The sequence below is a fragment of the Cervus canadensis genome, chromosome 6 (genome assembly GCF_019320065.1).
Source record: "Cervus canadensis isolate Bull #8, Minnesota chromosome 6, ASM1932006v1, whole genome shotgun sequence".
Lineage (NCBI taxonomy): Eukaryota > Metazoa > Chordata > Mammalia > Artiodactyla > Cervidae > Cervus > Cervus canadensis.
Genome location: NC_057391.1, coordinates 75,526,412 through 75,542,498, shown reverse-complemented (window position 1 = coordinate 75,542,498; position 16,087 = coordinate 75,526,412). Strand labels below are relative to the sequence as shown.

The 16,087-nt window shown below is 49.6% G+C and overlaps 1 protein-coding gene across 3 annotated transcripts in view; it reads left to right on the top strand.

The window, feature by feature from the left end:
• ACTN1 (actinin alpha 1) overlaps positions 1-16,087 on the top strand; it is a 106,748-nt gene that overhangs the window by 53,807 nt on the left and 36,854 nt on the right. For all 3 annotated transcript variants that reach the window (XM_043472376.1, XM_043472375.1, XM_043472374.1), the window contains exons 2-6: positions 251-365; positions 4,635-4,754; positions 12,287-12,373; positions 14,199-14,286; positions 14,800-14,878. In XM_043472376.1, coding sequence (XP_043328311.1) covers positions 251-365; positions 4,635-4,754; positions 12,287-12,373; positions 14,199-14,286; positions 14,800-14,878 — 489 coding nt within the window. The remainder of the gene's footprint in view (positions 1-250; positions 366-4,634; positions 4,755-12,286; positions 12,374-14,198; positions 14,287-14,799; positions 14,879-16,087) is intronic.

The window sequence follows — 16,087 nt, the reverse complement described above, 5'->3', positions numbered from 1 at the left end:
TGAAGGAGAATGATGTTGCAAGGTTTTTGGGTCTCTCCTGAGTGGATTTCTTGCCCTCTTTGACCCCGTCAGATGTCTTAACCAACAAGGATGACAATACCAACCCACGGGGCACCTCGCACAAAACAACCGGGAAAATGACATGAGGCAGCCGGGTCCCGGGGACACAGTGAGGCGCTCGTGAGCGCCTCAGAGACCTTGTGACTTGTGGGAGAGAGCCTGACCTCTTGCTCTTCTTTCCTTCCTGCAGACGTTTACAGCATGGTGCAACTCCCACCTCCGGAAGGCAGGAACACAGATCGAGAACATCGAGGAGGACTTCCGGGACGGCCTGAAGCTGATGCTACTGCTGGAGGTCATCTCAGGTGAGCTGGACCACTGGTCTTGGGAGTGCCAGGGCAAAGGTGATGCCAGACGGGCGGGGTCACCGTGGTCCAGGATCAGACACTGCCCACTGGGTTCTGCCATTTTGGGAATGCTGCCCCAACACCTCTGCTTCTGCCCCATCTTTGGTTGGGGTTAGCTTTTGAAAAAGTGGGAGATGGCGTGTGATTTTGGACCCCGAGACTGAGTTTGGGCTTGGCTCTGCTCCTGACCATCTGTGTGTCCTTGGACAAGTCACTGCCTTTCTGCCTCAGCATCCTCATTTGCATAAAGAGCGGTCTGAAGGTTGGTCTCTGGTGTCTCTTCTCCTCCAAGGCTAGAATTCTTTGGTCAGGAAAGCAACCACATCTGGCCATCTCCAAATGCTGGCTCCTCTGCTACTTCTTCACCTTTATCAAGGTGATCCTAGTTCCTTATCCAGCCCCCAGTTTGGCATTTGTATGTCCAGATGTCTGGAGGGACAGCTTCTCTCTCCAGTGCCTATCTCCACTTTCTTATAAATACCTTTCCTCCACCATCCCTTAAGGGTTGGAGGTCCTTGAGATTCTAGCCTTGGCTTACTCGCTGGGCAATCTTAGCTGCTTTCTTCACTTTATCTTCCATCTTGATGCCAGTGAGTCCTGGACTAGGGTTGGTCCAGCCTTCTCCTTGGAGCCTCCTCTTAAATCCTGAATTGCACTGGGCATCTCCACCCGTTTGTGCCCCAGGCTTCCATACCATGTACCATGCCTGGCCCTTGCAAACCTCTTTTTGCTCCTGCAGTCTTCATCTTTTTCTTCTCAGCCTCATTCAGGAATCTTAGACAGCTCTTCCTTTGGCATTCAAGTTTCATTCATTCTGTTTTCTTCTTCTGTTCGCCTTCTTTGAGCTCTGCTACGCAGACATCGTTGTGCCTGCATCAGCTCTCACCTAGATGATGTCTAGCGGCCTTTGACCCCTCCTCCCAGCTCCCCCCTCCTCACTGCCCTCCATCACTCACATGTAGCCAGAGGGTCCATCTAATAGCCCAAATATGGTTGCACTGTTCCCTGCTTGAAACTTTTCAGTGCCTCCCTGGGGCTTTGTACCTGCAGCTCACATTTCTTAACATAGCTAGCAGAATCCTTCATGAGCTGGCACCTGCTTTGTTTTCGACTAACTATTCCCCAAAAGGTGTCAGACTTCAGACTCTGCCGCAGGAAGACATGCAGCCCTCCCCATGCATGTGTCCCTGCTTTCTGTTTTCACTGCTTTTACACAAACTCTGGCTGGCTTCTCTGCCCCTCGGTGCTTTAAAATATTTCCACTGCAGGTGGGGGTAGGGTGTGTGTGTGTGTTCAAATATACGTAACTTAAAATTTACCATTTGGGCCATTTTTAAATGTGCACAGAGGCATTGAGTACATTCACATTGTTGTGCAACTGTCATCACCAATCCTCATCCCCAGACTTTTTCATCATTCCACACCAAGATGCCATGCCATCATTCAATGCCAACTTGCCATCTCCTTCTCCCCCCAGCCCCTGCCCACCACCATTCTACATTCTATCTCTGTGAACTTGGCTGTTCTAGGTTTCTCATATGAGTGTAATCCTGTAGTATTTGTCCTTTTGTGACTGACTTATTTCATTTAGCATAAGGTGCTCATGGTTCCTCCATGAAGTAGCATGTATCAGAATCTCCTTCCTTTAAAAGACCAGACAATATTCCATTGTGTACATATGTTCCACATTTTGTTTATTCAGTCATCTGTCATTCACACTTGAGTTGTTTCCACAGTTTCGCTATTGTGAGTAATACCGCGAAGAACATGGCTATACAGATTCTGTGTAAGTCTGTGCTTTCAGTTCTCTTGGGTATGTACCCAGAAGTGGAATTGTTGGAGCCTAGGGTAATTCTGTGTTGAATTTTTTCAGGAATGACCATATGTTTTCCTCTAACTGCCTTTTATTTATTTTTTTAAATTTTAAATTTATTTTTTTAATTGAAGGATAATTGCTTTACAGAATTGTGTTGGTTTTTGCCAAGCATCAACATGAATCAGCCATATGTATACATATGTCCCCTCCCTCTTGAACCTTCCTCCCATCTCCCTCCCCATTCCACCCCTCTAGGTTGTTACAGATCTCTAAATGCCTTTTAGAGTGTCCTTCTTACCTCTTCCTCCAACATTTCTTAGTTTAAGCAAATCTGGCATTGTTCTTTTTCATTTTTTAAAACTCAGTTTAGGCATCTCCTCCAGGAAGGCTTCCCTGACCACCACCCTTCTGTTCCTGCTTTGAGTGCCTGCCCTCCTCTGGGCTCCTGGAACACACTGTTGATTCCTCTAGCATGTCATTTGCCACACAGCAGGATCATTTTTGGCTCCTGTGTTTTCTCCCCACTTCACACCTGGCCCTGGAGGGCAGGGACAAACTTGTCTGTGTCCCAGGTGCTCAGACCTATATACTTGGCAGCTAGGTGATGCTCACCAAATACTAGAGTGACCGAATGCCCAGCTGGGCTTTTCCGAATACCTACCAGGTGCTTGCACTGAACAGCCCTGTGCACGTCTGTGAGGCGGCTCTTCTGTTTCCTGGGGTGGGGAGAGATTGAGTCATTGAGATGATGCCTTTTCCTCCCTGGGTGTCTCTGGAGATGGTTAGGATGACAGGAAAAGGAAGGGGACTGCCGCCTGCAGAGGTCCTCTGAGTGTGGTCCCTGGACCACCCAGCAGAATCAGCAGGACTACTTAGCCACATGTGGGTTCCCAGACCTCATCCCAGACCTCCAAAGTCAGAAACTCAGGAGGAAGGGGAAGGGGGCCAGACACCTGTAGTCAGCAGGTTCTCCAGGTGGTTTTGTGTGGACCGAAGTCCCAGGACTTTGCTACCTCCCTTGTCTTGGAGGGCCCTGTTCCAGCCAGTGCATGTAGCTGGCAGTCAGGCTGGCGAGCTCAGGCTTAGCAGGACCTAAAGGCTGGGGCTCTAGTGGGAGCAGCCCTTGCTGGGGGCGGGGGAAGGGGGCACAAGGTGCTGCCTCCATCCCTCCTATTGGAAGGGAGCCCTGGGGCATCTCATCTGCCCAGGGGGGCAGTAGGGTACCTTCCCAGAGAGGGGGGACTGTGGCCACAGCCTTGAGAAAGCCGCAGTTGGGAAGTCTTGATTTAATAATAAAAACCCAGCTGGGCTTCCCTGGATGCTGCCAGGCCAAGTGACATCTGTAGCAGGAAGTCTGTTCTATGGAAGTCGGGTGGGGGGCCCTGGGCAGGGGGGCCCCCTGGAGAAGTGCTGCTCTTGATAGGATGAGCATGGCCCAGCATTAGGGCCACCCTGCCCCGTGGGATCTCTCAGCCAGGCTGTTGATGTGCTCAGAAGTGGGGTGGAGAGCGTCCCGCTGGGCTGGGCTGGAGACTGTGGTAGGTGGAAGGTCCTGAGTTCTAGGATGGTGGTTCTCAGACCTCTTGGAGACTGAAAGCTGAGCTCCCCTTCCCCAGGTCTGGGCACACCTTGCACATATATATTTTTCAGATGGCTTCAGGGGATCCCTGGACGCCTCCTTCCTGTGCTCTGAGCAGGGTATTTGGAGAACCAGCTCATCAACCCCTGCTTCCCCGAAGCTTCTGATCATAAACACTGAACAGCAGAAGCCCCCACTGTGGGAAGTGGGGGTCAGGGAAATGGCCGCTGAGTGAGGGTGGAGGGTTGACTTGGAGCTGAGCCGAGGGTGCCCCTGGGCAGCAGTAAATGGACAAGAGCTGTGGTTCTCAAGTGAGCGAGGGGCTCTGTGGGCAACACACAGGGAACTTTCCCAAAATACCCTAGCGTGACTCACACACTCTCCTGGATTGAAACAGTCTAGGCTAGGAGTTCAGGGCCTCTGCAAATGCTGTTCCTTCTGCCTTGATCGCCGTTCCCTGAAGCCTGGGTCTGCCAGCCTCCCACTCAAAGGCCTCCCCTGACCACCTCACAACTCTTTCACCCTCCTACCTGCCCTCCCTCCTCTGCAATCTCTTTTAAAGCCTTTGTTTTAAGCATTTCTCCTTTTTGGCTTTTTGTTCATTTGTGTATGTTGATGTATGTTGAAGGTCTGTCTCTCCTCCTGAACCGTAAGTCCATGAAGGCAGCAAGTTGTTTTGTTCACCCCTATATTTCTAGCACACCGCCAAGTCCCTTGACACATACTCAGGGCTTAATACAGACTTGTTGAGTGGCTGCAAGCAATTTAGAGCTGAGAAGTAGGAGAACACTTCTGTGTTTCACTTCGCATTGCTCTCTCTCCGCCTGTTCAGGTGAACGTTTGGCCAAGCCGGAGAGAGGCAAAATGAGGGTGCACAAGATCTCCAATGTCAACAAGGCCCTGGACTTCATAGCCAGCAAGGGGGTCAAGCTGGTGTCCATAGGAGCTGAAGGTGAGTAAGGCCTGCCCCCTGGCTGCCCCCTACCCCCATCCTACCCCTCTGCATCCAGCCAGATTTTCTGCCCCCACCTCTTGGTTCTCTTGGCCTTTTCTGGCCTGACTCCTAGACCCACACATCCATGGGGGCATTTGGAAGTAGGGCTTCCAGCATCTGGCTGGCCAGTGGATCCTTCATGTAAAGACAGCATTTTCTATCTAGTCTCTGCACCTTGGTGACTGTGACCCCCACTCCCACCCCACCCCACCCCCAACTGCTGAATCCTACCGCTGTGGGATCTGTGTGTGTGGAATGCCACCTCCCCCTTCTGCAGGCCTGGCTGTGCTCCCCTGTCCCAAGCACAGAGGTCTGTGGTCTGTGGTCTGGGGAGAGTGTGTGGACACTGGTGTGTAGAGGGATCCCCTGCAGGATGGCTGTCCAGAAGGCTTTAGGAACTTTTTTTTTTTGGCTACACTGCAAGGCATGAGTAATCTTAGTTCCCGGACCAGGGATCGAACCCGTGTGCCCTGCATTGGAAGCATAGAGTCTCAACTGCTGGACTGTCAGGGAAGTCCCAGGAATATTCTTAATAACATTTCCCTGCAGAGCAGCCTCTTGATTTTTTTCCCTTTTACTTAAGAAAAAAAAATTGTTTATACACCTGAAACTAACACCAGATTGTAAATCAGCTATACTGCAATCTTTAAAAATTGTTTAAAGTTCAGTTTAAACTATTATTAGCATCTTCTTAATGGTTAGAAGGAGCTGGCACAGTTTCTTGTGTGCATTTCTGAAGGACTTGGAGAGGGTCAAGGTGATTAGAGTACCATAACCAGGCCCCATGAGGACTGCGTCCCATGGATTCATCAATGGATTGGGCACCTCTGTGGTGCCAGAGATTAAAAGGTGAACAGTACACAGTCTCCATTCATTCATTCATTCATTGTAGACATAACCTTGACTGTGATTACTGATCGCTTGTTCTGCAGCAGGCACTCTGCTAAAGCCCTTTGTACGAGTGATCTCATTTCATCCTCGCCATAGCCCTATGAGATGGCTCTAATTGTTATCCCCATTTTACAAAAAGAAAACATGTGCCTAATGAAAATTAACTTGTCCAAAGTCCCATCTTCAGCAAGTGGTAAAGCCGGAACTCAAATCCAGGTCAGAGTGACACCAGAGAAGTGCCCCAGAGGGTGGCCTTTCCTTACAGAGGGTGTGGGGTGTTGTTCCAGTAAATCCATAGCAGCTGGTCTTTTTCTCTGGTTGATGATCTGAAAGTCCTTTTTTTCTGAAAATTGAGGGATTTGATGTAGCAAAATCAAACTGAGAAACTTGAGCACAGGGGCTGGCAAACTACGGTCCGTGGGGTCAAACCTGGCTGACCCGGGCTTTTGTAAATATTGGAACACGGCCACACCCCTTTGTTTACATATTATTGGCTGCTTTCCTGCTGCAGGCAGAATTGAATAGTTGTGTCAGAGACCATATCCCTGCAAAGCTGAAAATATTTCCTATCAGGCCCTTTACAGGAAAAGCTTGCTAACCCTTGCCTTATCAGGGAGTCAGGTTAGTACTTGAGGTCATTGTGGGTGGTGCCTTATGTGTCCCATCCCCTGAGCTCTGAGGCAGAGATCATATCATGTCTCCTACGTCCTTGTGGCCCCAGCTCCCAGCGGTATGATGCATACAGTCAGTGCTCAGTAAATGTTTGAAGGGCTTGTGTACAGTAGGGTACAGATAAAGAAAAGAATTGTTTGTTCTCTTAGGGAGCAATCAAGACTTGGCAGAACAAGTTTCAGCCAAGCAGGGGTGGGAAGCCAAAGAAATTACCACTCTGGTGGTCTGCTACAAGTTCAGATGTTCCCTGGGGCGGGGAAGTAGAGGATATGTGAGGTGGGCCAGATGTGCGAGCTATGTGACAGTAGGGATGAGTGGGGAGTGTGGAGAAGTGGGAAAAATATGTGTAGGCGGGGCAGCTGCCGTGTGGATCTAACCAATTGTTGCTGAGTGGGAATAACATATCCAGTGTTGCCAGATGTTCTGCCTTTTCAAAAGAAGCCAGAAATCCAGATTTTTAGAAAGGAGAATGTAGCAACTACCATAATCTATATATATGTATATCGGGGGAGAGAGAGAGAGGGTCCCAGGTAAAGAACCTGCCTACCAATGCAGGAGACATAAGAGACTGGGCTTGATCCCTAGGTCTGGAAGATCCCCTGGAGAAGGGAATGGCTTCCCACTCCAGTATTCTTGCCTGGAGAAGCCCATGGACAGAGGAGCCCAGCTACAGTCCCTGGGGTTGCAAAGAGTCAGACACAACTGAAGCGACTTAGCACACACACACACGTATATGTATATATAGTAGTAGTAGTTGCTGCATTGCAGGCAGATTCTTTACCATCTGAACCACCAGGGAAGCCCGTGTGTGTGTGTGTGTGTGTGTGTGTGTGTGTGTGTGTCTGAATACCAAAGGGGAGGAAGGAAGGAGAAGATGGGCAAGAATAGCACTTGCTAAGGTCCAGATCTGCGGCTGGCCAGACAGGACAGAATGGTTTAACAGGCTTGTAGTATCACCACCCATATTTTACAGTCAAGGAAACGAAGGCTCAGAGGAGATGCTCGAATGGAAGTGTGTAGTATGTTGACCACAGGCTCTGGGCCAGATGGCTTCCATTTGGCAGAATGCAGATTAAACCCCGGGGGTTTGGACTCCAGAGCTGAGGTCTAAAGCTCTCCAATCACCAGGGCACTGCTGCCTCCTCTGCAGGGGTCCAGAACAGAACCTTCAGGTCTGGTTTTCCTCAGCTGTGAAGTGGCGGGTCACACTAGCTGTGTGGTCTCAACAGAGGGGTAACGAGCACAGCCAGACAGGGGCATAGACTCTAACCATCACCTCTGTTCTCCCAGGAGGTCACTTAAACTAGCTGTCTAGAGTTTTCCGGTTCCCTTGACACAGACCTTGCTTCTCGAAAGATTTCTAAAGCTGCCTTTAAGATGAGACATTCCGAGCCTTCCTGCTACCTTTAGGCCAAGACTTCCCTCTTTGAAATCTTCTCTCCCATTTTAAGCCAATGCATTAATAATAACCTATATGGGAAAAGAATCTGGAAAAGGATGAATGTCTATGTGTATAACTGAATCGCTTTGCTGTACCCCTGAAATTAACACATTGTAAATCAACTATACTGCGATTAAAAAGAGGTCGAGCACCAAGATCATGCCAGGACGGCCACGCTGCTGAGCCGGGAAACCAGATGAGGCCCAGAAAGGGTTTTGTTTATTTTAATGAAATGAAGTTTGCTGCTGTAGACTATCAAAGACAGTGGAGTGGATCACACAGAAGGAGCTCTCCTGGAGCTGGGGTGGGAGGAGACATTGCCATTTATCCTGGCAGGGGAGCCTTGGGGACCAGATTTGGGCCCCAGTGGAAGACCCCAGACCTTTGAAGGATGATCATGTGGGGCAAGGTTTTGACTCTGGCTGATCCTGGTGGGAAGAACCAGGCCTGGAAGGGCGAGCCTGTGGGCAGGCTGACTGTGAATAACATACAGAACCTGAGGGGATGGAGTGGGTGCTCTGGGAAAGGCATCGGTTCCCTGACCCCGAAGATGTTCAGATGGAGGCCGGAGGCAAGGAGCATCCATGCCACAGGAGAGGTTAGAATAGATCCATTTCTTGTGTGATACTTGATTCTAGAATGTCTAGACTTCATGGGATTGGGACTTGACCTGGGTGAGTGGTTGGGGTTTAACCAGATGAGAGCACCTGAGAAGGAATTTTCATTTTAAAATCTAGAGGCAGGGAAAGCCTGATAGCTTTGGGTGCCAGAGCCTGGGAGTGGGCTTGATGATTTAGCATCTGTCCTTAGGTTGGATGGTGGCCATTGGTCTGGGCAGTGGTGACCCCCCTGGGGTGGAGGGTCTAGTTTTCCTCCACATGGAGTTTCTTCAGCATCATTGATTCCACTATCTGAATACTGCCTGCCTGGAGTGGGGCCAAGAGAGAGGCAGGTTCTGAGTAAAAGCAGGATATGAACAGCTTCATAGGTAGCTGTGGTTTAGGAATGGCATCTTCCCACACCCACAGCAGACATTTGTTAATCTGTCATCATGACTTTTCCCCCAGGGGCCCGGTTGCAGCCATGGCACCCTCCTTTTGGACTCAGCGTGTCAGGCCATAAAGATGCCTGTGAGATGGACAACCTTACTCCAAACTTAGAGATGCCTAATGAAAGGATCCATTCTTGGGAGGGTTTTTGAGGGTCAGGGGGGCTCAGGTGGACACGGGGGATGGGGTGGTGCATGGGCTCTTAACTGAACACAAACCTCTCTCTTTGCCTGTACTCGGCTCCTCTGTTTTCTGGCATGAAACTGCTTCCTTGGTAGGAGTTGAGAATTCAGTAAGCAAACTCCCCAGGGGTTGGGTATTTCTGGAAGAGAAGAGAAGTAAGTTGGCAAGACCCAGAGAGGAAGCTGTCTTGTCTTCCTTGGTATTGGGAGGACCCTGAGCTCAAGGCCAGCAGGAAGCTGGGTTATTTAGCCTTTATGCTGGCAAAGACTGAAGGCAGGAGAAGGGGGACGACAGAGAACGAGATGGTTGGATGGCATCACTGACTCAATGGACACGAGTTTGAGCAAGCTCCAGGAGATGGTGAAGGACAGGGAAGCCTGGCGAGCTGCAGTCCATGGGGTCACAAAGAGTCGGACACGACTGAGTGACTGAACAACAAATGGGGGTGGGTGGGTACACACACACGCCCCTCCATCCCCCAGGTCAAGAGGGACAGGCGTTGCAGCCTCTACTCCTAGAAAGGCATTACCATCCGGAGTTTTTACTCGATGTTAAAAAAAATTTCTCCTTGATTTGATATGGTGTCCATAAAATTTAATACCTGATTTTTGTCTTCGTCTGTAATTACAAAGATTTTTTCCAAATCATCAAAAAATTGTAATTATGATTTTGAATGGCTGTGCTAATTACCTGATTGTTGAGCACAAGTGTGCCGTGTTCCAGATCTGCGCCCAGTCCTAGAGAGGCCTGAATGCTGTTGTGTTCTCTGCCCATTCACACACCCGTGGTTAGTGTCCTCCATTAATTCATTCATTTAACAGATGTTGATGGAGGGCTTTTTCTGTGCCAGGCACAGTGCTGGGCTCTAAGCAATGCTGTAAAACAGGGAGCTTATGTTCTAGAAGAGGGAGAAAGAAAATACACGTATCAGTTGGAGTAAAGAGGGAGATCCAGGGAGGGCTTGGTGAGAAGATGGAGGGAGGAGACAGGAGGGAGGTGAGGGATATCCCGGGAGAGGGGAGCAACAGGGAGGCCGTGTGACTGCAGGGGTAGGGTCAGGGGTCCCAGAGGCCCCACCAGCCACTGCCTTTGACTCTGAGTGGGGTGGAAGCCTTGTACCTTTTGAGCAGAGGGAGTGACAGGATCTGGGGTTTACTTGGTCACGCCTTGTATTTTGTACCTTCACAGAGTTTCCAGGGTGGGGTCATGATAAGTAACCTGGCAGCAAGTGCCTTTACACACCAACCTTACTCTACATTTCACACTTCTGGCTAACTGGGGCTAGAGAGAGAATTTTACTCTCAAAAAGTTGAGCAACTTCAAGATGCCTTGCTCCCTGTTGACAAATTATTTCCCCAAGAGGTGTTTCTTTAAAATAACGAATTTATACTTCTAGCCACAGGGTGATAGATAGCCACATGGCTATCTATCGTTATATTGATACCATCATCACCATCATTATCTGTATTTGCTTTGTTCATTTAATAGCTGGGAAAATGATGTATCTCTAATTACAAGTGAGTTTGACATTCTTATAAGCTGGTTGTTTGTATTTCGTGTTTTGTGAAGTGTCTATTCATGTTTTTTGCTGACTCTTGTATTATGAATTTAGACTTTTTTATCTTATCAATTTATGTAAGCACTTTGAATGTTACAGATGCAAAACTGTTGGGAGTCACAAGTGAAAGGGCATTTTAAACATAGCAAACCTTTAGGAGGGGCTTCCCCAGTGGTCCCGTGGTTAAGACCCCACGCTTCCACTGCAGGGAGCCCTGTTCAGGGAACTAAGATCCTGCATTCCATGAGATGTGGCCAAAAAATAAAATAAAAAATATTAAACTTTTAGGAACTGATTCTTGACTGACTGACTCCACTTCCCCCTCAGCACGCTCTGCAGAGTGTGTGACAGCTGTCTTAGTTGTTGAGGAGGATGGTTGCATGCTGCTGCAGCTCCCTGTCTCTCTAACCGAGTTTCTCAAACTTGGGTCATTGCTCTGCTGATGCCTAGAATTCTAGGAGGGGCATTTCAGCCCCCCTCTTAGCAGGAAGAATCACATCCTGTCCCATGCCCAAAGTGGACACTGTTCTTCCTTTGCTGAGAACCCTGGTGCAGGCTCAGCAGGTTTGTCCCCACGCTGCCCCTCCCGCCCCCGAAGCGGCTGTGGGCCAGGCGTCACTGCTCAGCGCCTGTACCTTGTCGGTCATAGAGCAGCATGCAGTTTTGCCCTCTCTTTTGTGGAAGGGGATGAGGTATTAGAGTTAATTTCCTTACAGGAATCCACTCTTGTTTAAACGGTTTGTGGGAAGGAAACCCAAGTGGACATTGGCTCAGGGGATCAGGGGTCCTTGGAAGTTGTCTCTTCTCATGGTCTTTTCGGGTGTCCCCCAAATCTACTGTTGTCGGAAGGGAAAAATGAGATATTCTTTCAATGCCTGAGTCTTAACTGAGAGTAGCTCATCACGGGGCCAGGTTACCGTCTCCTGACCTGGGAACAGGAAAGGTAAGGAGTCTATGTTTGTTACCTTCACAGTCTCCAAGTCTATAAATGACTACATCTTTTAGGCTCCTTAAAGACAGGGCTTTTTTAATCTTTGTCCTGCCTCTAAGTCTGGGACAGGGGAAAAAAAAAAACTTCATAGAATTTATAGCATTTTTAAAAAAACCTAGAAGGTGCCGCTTAGACTAAATTTAGTGGGGTATCTCTTAATTTTGATCTTGAAGCTGCTGTTTGTTTTTTATGAAAAAATACCCAAGTTATGGCATCATGAACTTGATTTGTGAGTTAGTGGATCCTTCTAGTAGCAGTTTATAAACCTTTGTCAGGTTGGTTAATTTCTGTAGTCTGCACTGACTTCCCAGGTAGGTGGATGGCTGTTCTGAGATCTGTGCTTGCCCAGATGTCCTCCACTCATGGAGGCGCCAGGACATTTGTGATGGCATAGAAGTCCTTTTCCTCTTCTCTGTTAGGCTTGTGGACACTGCCCAGGTTTAAGATGCCCCCTTCTCTGTTGCCTTTCCTGTTGTACCCAGTTGAACTGACCACACTCTCCGGGTTCCCCAAGACACCCCCAAATAGACTTCCGTCCTGGGACCTTTGACATGTAATTGTGCTGATTTTTTGACTTCCCTCTAAAAGTGGAGTGTGTGGCCTTTGACCTCCTAAGTGGTGCACAGAGTGACATGAGCACTCGGGAAATGTGACCTTTGTCCCTGCTGAGACCCGTCCTAACATGTCTGGCTGCTGTTTCTGTAGAAATCGTGGATGGGAATGTGAAAATGACCCTGGGCATGATCTGGACCATCATCCTCCGCTTTGCCATCCAGGACATCTCCGTGGAAGGTAGGTCTTCTGCTCTGCTCCATGCTGTCCCCGGGCTTCCACCTCTCCCAGGCCTTCACCATCACATCTTCCTCCCTGATCCGTGAGGCAAGAGGTCCTTCATCACAAGCTGCATCCTGGGCTGCTCCATTGGTGGCATCCTTGCTCTCTTCTAGTCTATAGACAAGTAAAAACTGGAGTGCTGGCCCCTATAGTTACATTGGCCTCCTCACTTTGGGAAAGCCCAAGATGGCTGTGGGGAAGTGTATTGGAACCACCCCACCTGGCTCTTGGGTTGTTAAATCCGAAAGAGTAAGGAATAGCAGTCAGGAGAGCCATGAGAGAGACAGGGCCTCCACTTTGCTCCCATAGCACCCTCTGGTGGCCACCTTGCAGATCTGCAAGGGGCCGCAATGGTCTGGGGCCGTGGTCTGTCTAAACTTTGGGTTTTACACTCCCGCAGTTTTTCACCTTTATGTCTGATAGGTGTGTATTTATTTTTCAGTAAATTATATTCCTGTATTTCTATATCCTGGAGAAGGAAATAGCAACCCAATCTGGTATTCTTGCCTGGGTAAATTCCCAAATATAGCAGAGCCTGACAGGGTACAGTTCATGGGGTCGCAAGAGTCAAACATGACTTAGCGACTAAACCCCCCCCACCACCATTGCTATATCAAACACATCAAACCAAATTTTTTAAAATGAGATGGAAGTATTTTTAAAATTCATTTTAATGGCTTAGAAATTAGTTTTTAATGAGAGCAGTGTGGATTAAATTGCTTTGTTATGAGAATCTTGGTTTGATACTTAGTGATACAGCAATGTGAAGGTCTTAAGTTTGGTTTATAGATGCCTGGTATTTAGGGCTGAAGTGACTAAAAAGATACCCACAGTAGTTGCTTAGGGTTCTTGTTAGTGATAATAGATACAAATCTGGTTTTCAAATAGCTTTCTTGATGAGTTTATTCTTTTGGGTAGACTCCTTGTCAGCTCTGAGTAAATTATTGTTTTCAGCTTGTAACTGACAAAGAACTTGAACTAAAAGCGGAAGCATTAGCTTTGAAGATTTTTATTTTAAATCGTTTTCTTGTGCTTTAATTATTATATTATCTTTGCAGAAAGTGTTTAGCGTCATTTTAAAGTCCATTTTGTGAACTGAAACCCACTTTCCTGAGTACCATGAGCTGCTGTTCACAGATGTGAACGCCTGGGGGCAGTGTGGTTTGCGGCCCTCCTGGGGCCCCCTTAGATACCTGCCTTACTTACTGACACCTGTCTGCTTTCCACAGCAGCAGTATCGATGCATGCGTTAAGTATAAGGAGACCTTGTTTTTTCTTTTTAGATGAACAGTAAATGTGACTAGGAGTCCTAATGCTTTCTTCTTACGTGATTGTGCGGTCCACAGGGCACACGGGCCCTCCCTGTCTGAAGAGTCCTGGATTTCAGATTTCACAGACCAGGCAACCCTTCCTCCCCAAAGTGGCTGCCCGACAGAGGTTGCCGACTTAATTTTGTGTTGTTGCCATTTCTGCATAAAAGGGAGTGAGGGGGAGAGAGTCTGAAAGTTTGAAAGGCCATTTTCTCATTATTTTAATGTATCAGGTGGCCAGTTCTGAAATGATCCCTGGCTTACTTCTCTGTGTCTCAAATAATGTCTCAAACTTTGTCCAGGAAATAGATTTGATGGCCTAGTAGCAGCAGGGTTGAAATCTAGGAGTCTCTGTGTGGACCCCATGTGAAAGAGCATGGACCCTGTGGTCACAGGGTGGCCTTCAGGAACCCACACCCTCCTTCCACCAAGCCAGCCTCTGACCTCTCTGCCTGTCATCCCCTTCCCCACAGAGACTTCGGCGAAGGAAGGGCTTCTCTTGTGGTGTCAGAGAAAGACAGCCCCTTACAAGAACGTCAACATCCAGAACTTCCACATAAGGTGCGTGGCTGGAGGCTGAGGGGCTCTTGCAGAACCTGAGCTGCTTCCCCCAAGGCCCCTGGGGCCCCTGGGCTGGGTCAGTCTCTGCTCTGGATCAGAACACAGAGCCTTGGGGAAGGAGTCGCTTTTCTGGAAAGGGAGCGTCACCCTTCGAGGCCCGCTCCGTCCTGGCTTCTGCCTGATACATCTTGGGTTGATGCTCTTGGAGCCCCCTTAGGAGAGTGTCCAGGGAGTTCCAGCCTGGGTCTCTGAAACAGAGCAGACGGGGGCCCCAGACCTCGGTGGGGGGCTTGGGTGGGACGTGACAACTTGCTGAGCCCCATGGAGCCTTAGCACGGTGCCTGGGATTGTGGCAGGAAGCAGGTTCCTTCCCCTCCTGTGTTCTCCCAACTCCTGCTCCGAGGAGTTGTGGGTTCATCTTTGGAAAAAAGGAGACCCCTGCTTGGCACTTTGCCCTTAGTGCTTGGCCCCACTCACCCTTTGGCCACCCCCCACCACCTCTCCCCTGGGCAGCTGGAAGGACGGCCTCGGCTTCTGTGCCTTGATCCACCGACACCGGCCCGAGCTGATCGACTACGGGAAGCTGCGGAAGGTTGGTGTGCTTGCCTGACCCTCCCACCCCTCCCCCGCCGGCTCCCACCCCGCTGGTCCCCCTGGGGTGTGTGGGGGAAGGGCGGGACTGGGCCCCTTGCTCTGAGAGCCCACAGCCCAGAGTGAGAGCGTGGCAGTCTTCTTAGACCAGCTGAGGAGACGGCCCCTCTGGAAATAAGAGGAAAACACCTTCCATCAGGGCCACTTGAGTTTATATGTGCTTACCGAAATGCCCAACCTGCCAGGAAAAGTATCAAAAGCACCACAGAAATTCTGTTAGGATGCTGAGATACTAAGTGGCATTTCCCTGTTCTGAGATCCTAAGTGGCGTTTCCCCGTTCTGATTTTCTGAGCTTCCCAAGGTGCATGCGTTACTTTTGTAACTTTAGATACTGCATGTCCTTGGTGACCTGTATCCCAGCCTTGTCGGAGACTTGCTGCACAGTCCTGGGCAGGTCCCCGCCAGGGATATGCTTTCCCTCCTGCCCGAAAGTTGGAGGGGATTTTGTTGCCACTTGATTTCATTTGTGCTTTTGGCGTGAAGCTGCTGGGGGATTTTCTTGAGCGCCTGTGTTGAGGAGCAGACCGGGAGGTGGGAGCTGTGTGTCTAGCCTCGTGGTGGTTCTTAGCATCCGGGCTGGTTAAAGGACACTGGCATGACCTTGGAGAGGGCCGTCCGGGACACTCTGGACTCACCACCCTCCTTCTCAGCCCATCCTGGCACGAGAGGCCTCATAGAGCAGGTATCCTGGGAGAGACCACAGTGGTGCCCTCCCCACCCTCCCCACCCCAGTAGATGGTCTGGAGCTCGGGTTGGAATGTCCCCTGTCGGTGCTTGGATCTCTTGACAAAAAAGGCTTCTAGGAATGACTGTTCTGGTATTTGTCTCCTTGACCTTGATACTTGGAGGGTTTGGTGTTCAGCCAAGTCCCCCGCCTTGCCTGTGCCCCCCGTGGCCACGGCAGGCTTGATGTTGCAGGTAGAGGAGCTGCTCTGTGGCATCAGACCTTCTGTTTGGGGGGTGTATTTGTTGGGGGCTGCCGAAAAGGATTTGTGAGGGAGGAAAGGAGTCGGGTGGAGTTTCCCACCCCTTCCAGAAACCCTAAGCTGGGCCTGAAGCTTGAGGCTGGGTCCCCTGCCTGCCTGGAGGGGCCCACCACCTGCCAAAGGAGGGGAGCTGGCTGACTGGCCCTGTGGTAGCTGTTTCCCG